Source organism: Humulus lupulus, chromosome 2 (genome assembly GCF_963169125.1).
Source record: "Humulus lupulus chromosome 2, drHumLupu1.1, whole genome shotgun sequence".
NCBI classification, from domain to species: Eukaryota; Viridiplantae; Streptophyta; class Magnoliopsida; order Rosales; family Cannabaceae; genus Humulus; species Humulus lupulus.
Window position 1 is genome coordinate 284,494,954 of NC_084794.1, and position 5,087 is coordinate 284,500,040.

The 5,087-nt window shown below is 34.0% G+C and overlaps 1 protein-coding gene across 1 annotated transcript; it reads right to left on the reverse strand.

Moving 5' to 3' along the window:
• Window positions 1-2,819: 2,819 nt before the first annotated feature.
• LOC133815609 (uncharacterized) lies at window positions 2,820-3,606 on the reverse strand. Its single transcript, XM_062248425.1, has 2 exons — window positions 3,043-3,606; window positions 2,820-2,960 (listed from the first exon to the last, which is right to left on the reverse strand). Exons 1-2 carry the CDS (start codon window positions 3,604-3,606, stop codon window positions 2,820-2,822), a joined length of 705 nt encoding a protein of 234 aa, XP_062104409.1.
• Between the last annotated feature and the right edge of the window lie 1,481 nt (window positions 3,607-5,087).

Sequence of the window (5,087 nt, forward strand, 5' to 3'; positions counted from 1 at the left end):
GTGAATCGGATCAAGAAGCATTGTTGTGGTTTAATGTAGTTTGATGTGTTGTTGTGTTGGTCTACTCTTGCTCATTGGATTAGAATGAGCAATTTATATTTTAACTCTCTTGTTTTTATTATAATTTATTTTTTGGGGGTTTGAAATAAGCACATAAATATAGTTTATAATATCCATATAATTTAATTGCAGACACACCTAACAAGATCTCTTACTAGTTTTTGGTATGTTGAAGAAACCTATGACCAAAGGTCCAATAGGATTATGTTAATGCGGCAAAAGATGAGATAGAATAGGGAAGTTTGTTTTTGATAACTTCTCACGAGTGAAATTCATTGTGTTTTTGTTCCTTTCTTTTAAAAACAAAAAACAAAAAAAAAAGTCATGTGTTTTGTGGATTGGGCTAAGAAGACGATAATCTCAAAGCCCATCTATAAGCCCGCTACTATCAAGATGGGCCTAGATTTTAAATTGTAAAAATGCCCAAAGCAAAACATAATAGGATTTTTAAAATACCTTAACCTAATGTTTTAAAACAATTTAAGATTTTTTTTCCTTAAAAAGTATGGTAGTAGATTTAAGGGGTTCTTTCATAAATACTCATTTTTTTAATGAACTTTTTATATTTTTACGGTTCTTCATTTTTTTTTTATATTTTTACTAACTCAAGTTTTCAAAAATACGATTTTAATGTTTCAAAATTATAAAAATACGATTTACATTAAACATCAACTAACAAAACATGACGTTAAAAAAACAACATGATAATAATCTCACAACAACACAGTGCAATCTATTGCAGTTACAAAAAAAAAACCAAAAAACAACACAACAACAACATTCAAAAACTCATTCTTACATTTTAAAAAAGCAATACACTGCAATACAATATCAAAAAAGCAATACGACAACAATCTCACAACAATACATTGTTGAAAAGAGAATTAGACATCAATTCATTGCATTATTCAAAATAAACTAAAAAAATAACAAAAAAGCAACCTCAAAACAACTTTTCACTACATTTTTAAATGTGTAAAAAATAAACTCAAAATATATCTCAAAACAACTAAACATATAGCCAAAATAAACTAAAAAACAAACAAAAAACATTAAAAAACTTATCACTGCATTTTAAAATGTGTCAAGAAAAATAAAAAATTTACTCAATTAGACATCAACACAACAACTAAACATAAACTTAAACAACATGAAAACAACTATACATAAATCTAAACAACACAAAAACAAAATGATATTCGACAACTATACATAAACATAAACCTAAACAATACAGTGTTGAAAAAGCAACTTAAAATCAACTAGACACCAACCCCAAAATAATAGACTCAATACATTGCATCAACCCAACATAAACTAAAGAACAACATCAAAACAATGACTAGGTTTGTTTGATAAATGCATGACTACTCTTAGTCTTTATTCAATGACTATATAAAGATTAGGGATATTTGCGACGAAAATACCTAAGTTGTTAGTTTTATAACACTTAAATACCTAACTCCTTTTTTTTTTGCGGTGAAAAGACCTTCCGTCAACAATCCTTAGCATCCGTTGGTACCTGACCATCAAGTGCCATGTAGAGGTACACATAATTTTAAACATGACAGGTCACCTAATTCCTATTATTTGAAAAACTTTAAAATAAATCTGATATAATTAAAAAAACAAATAAATAAAAACTAAAAACTTAACCACTGGAAAAACTTAAAAATTAAAAACCCCATCCTTCGTGTATTATTTGAAGAACACGAAGGTATAGGGCATAAGAGTTTGAATGTGACCATGGAACAATGGAGCTGCAATTGTCGGCCATCGAAAGCAGTCATCATCAAGACTTCTTGAACCAACGATAATCCTGGAAGAAGATTCAAGTGCTGCCATAAGTATCGGGTGTGGTTAATTTGTAGTTTTTTTTTTAATTTTGGGTTTGTTCATCTCTTCTTAACTTCTACTGGTTTGATGATTTCTTTTGTGTTTACAGAGTAATGGTGGTTGTGGGTATTTCTACTGGTTAGACCCTCATATGTGTGCTCGAAGCAAGGTGGTCATACCTGGGTTATTGAGAAAAATCAAACAGCTGGAGGATGAACTTGTTTCTAGAAACACACATGCCGATTGGAGCACACAGCAAGTTTTGAGTGATCTTTTTGTGGGAGAGGATATGATTTTTGTATCTGATGCTGATTGCAAGGATGGACTACAGCATGAAGATGAAATTAGGGTGGTAAAAAGTAATAAAAAATTATGGGTTGTAGCCATTGTAGTAGTTTTAATATGTATCAACAAATGATTTTAAGTTATGGGATATCATTGTAATGTTTTGTTGTCAATTATGATCCAATTTGCTGGACCCTTTTGTAAGTGTTATTTGTTTAAATTGAATTTGATGATTTATGTTTAATTTAGTGGTTTTAAGTTTTATATTTGTATTGTGCAATTCCTAAAGTAAAAAAAACATACAAGTGTACTTCATTAAGATGCAATACCAAAGTAAGAACCATAACCAGATAGTATTGACATCAAGTTTAAAGGTCATGTTGTCCATAACTAGCAAACAAACTAAGATCTAATGCCTATTTAGTTTACATCAAGTGTAAAGGCCATGTTGCCCATAGCTATAAAAAAAATAAGACCTAGTGAAGTCAAGTATTCAAAAAAACATCAAAAGTCCCTAACTAGACATAAATTAGTTCATTCCCTATCTTCAAAAGCTTTGTCAAAAGTGAACATTCTTCTAGCAGGTTGTCTAGGCATGTTGTGTGGACCTAGTCAAAGGACCACCTTGCTGAGAAAGGTCATGCTGTCTGGCTCGAGTTCTGGGACCCCCTTGCTGAGAAAAGCTTTGTTTTTTGCTTTGTCAATCGTTCTTTTCTTTTCTTTGTTGCTTCAGTGGGATTTGCAGCCGGTGGCCTACCCCTTTTCTTTTGAGCAGGAACCTAACAAATAAAAAATTCATGAAGTTAATCTTGTGTAATATTTTATCAAAAGACATGACCATTTGTTATAATAATGCATTACCTGAGCATTTTTTGGGTTGGGGCATGTTTTGCTTATGTGGCCTGGCTGTTTGCACTTTTTGCACAAGTGGATCTGACCAAACCTTCGAGTTTTTGTTGAACTTGGGGGTGGTTCACCAGACTCTCTTCTATTGGACTTTTTTGGTCTCCCTGGCAGATTAGTTTCAAAAGGTGGGTATATAGGGTTCAAACCAATCTCTGGCCACTGCTCTGGGCTTGGCATAGGGTATATGATTCCTGCATAAGCTTTCAGAAATATCTCTTTCTTATAACATTCATGGATATAGTCCATTATCTCTGCCCCACTTGTCCATATGGCAGCTAGTGAGTGACCAAACGGGATACCAGTGAGTTGAAATCTTCGGAAACTGCAAGTCCTTCTTTGCAAATCAACATCAAATGACTCATTGTTTGGGCAGTCAACTTGAAATTGATAAGTTGCAGCCCTAGTAGTTAGACAATTCTTGGCAATATTCTTGTTCCTCTCCACAACTTGCAATATTCTTTTCCCCACGGGATGTATCCACTTCTTCAGACTTTCCCTCTTATTGAAAAACCAACTCATTAGTCAATAACGAATCTTTTCCAGCAAAGTAATTATCGACTTGTCTCTAGCATCAACTATTGCAGCATTAAAAGATTCGCACAAGTTGTTTAAAAACATATAACATTTCACCATTTCACTAAAATGTGACCTAGACCACTCGGATGGAGTCTTTAGTGCCAACCAGTTATAAGCATTTTCACTAGTTTCCCTTAACTCTCTCATCCTCCATTGAAACTCTAGAATAGTGGTTGTCTTTATTGCTGCCCATAGTTGTTGTTTCAATAACAAACCTGGGTGGTCTTTCTTGAAGTTGGAATGCAAGTGCCTAACACAATTTCTCACCTCTGCACCCTCAAAACCAGAAGCAATAGCATTCTCCAACCCTTTCTACTTATCGATCATCATAGAAAACTGAGAAGGCCTGTCAATATCTAGATCTTCCTTCAACAAATTTAAAAACCAAGACTAAGTGTTAGTGTTTTCTTTCTCACAAACTGCATAAGCAATAGGATACATTGAGTTTGTTGCATCTATTCCTACTGCAGCCAAAAGCAATCCTTTACAATACCCTTTGAGGAAGCACCCATCAAGACCAATGAGTGGTCTACAACCAGATCTAAAACCTTCCTTCCATGCTTTTAAGCAGATTTATACCCTCTCAAATATCATTTTTCCTTCTACCATATTTGATCTGATGATGGCAGTGCTACCTGGGTTTGTAGCCAAGATCATTTTGCAGTAGTCTTCCAAGATAGCATACTGCTCAAAGACACTACCTTCAAGCAATATTTTTGCTCTGGCCTTTGCCCTGTAGAATATCCAATTGGAAACATGTGAGTACTTGGTTTTAGTTGTCATTTCTCTAAAAGTCTTATACTTCATATTTGGATTGATTATGAATTGCTCTAAAAAATACTTAAACAACCAGGGAGCATCGGCATGACTATTATTAAGGACAAAACCACAGTTGTGGTTATCTACTAAAGTCTACACTTTGAAAGTAGTGTTGTCAGCTCTTGAAACACTTGCATACAACAACCAAGGACACTGTTTAGCTTTTCATTTGACCATAATTCTTCTCATACCATTGCTTACATATTTAAATTCCCTATTACTTTCAATAAAGTACTCTTTAATAGCAGTCCTCAGTAATTTTGCTGTCCCAAATTCCATTCCCAATACAAATTTGAAATCCTTAAAGTTGGACCTAAGGTTGTAATCTTTTTTTGACTTCCTAGGCCCAGCCTCTTTACCATCACTTCCAAGACTTTGCAAGTCCTCTTCAATGTCCACCTCATCTGACTCATCTCCCTGAACACCTTGGCTGCACAAATTTGTCACACTGCCCTACCATTTAGTTGGATCAGATGGCCTACCCATCTCTTTTTCTGCCTCAACTTCTTGCTCATACTCCTCATCGTTTAACTCAAAGTCTTCCTCTTGTAGACACCCTCTTGACTGCCTCTGATTAGAATTTGCAAATATCTCATGTCTTGCAT

What these genes read in the sequence shown, in the direction of transcription:
- LOC133815609 (XM_062248425.1), bottom strand. Translation starts at nt 3,606, where the DNA reads ATGAGTTGGTTTTTCAATAAGAGGGAAAGTCTGAAGAAGTGGATACAT. An exon ending in CCAACCCAAAAAATGCTCAG is followed by an intron (nt 2,961 to 3,042) that starts GTAATGCATTAT and finishes TTTATTTGTTAG; the next exon opens with GTTCCTGCTCAAAAGAAAAG.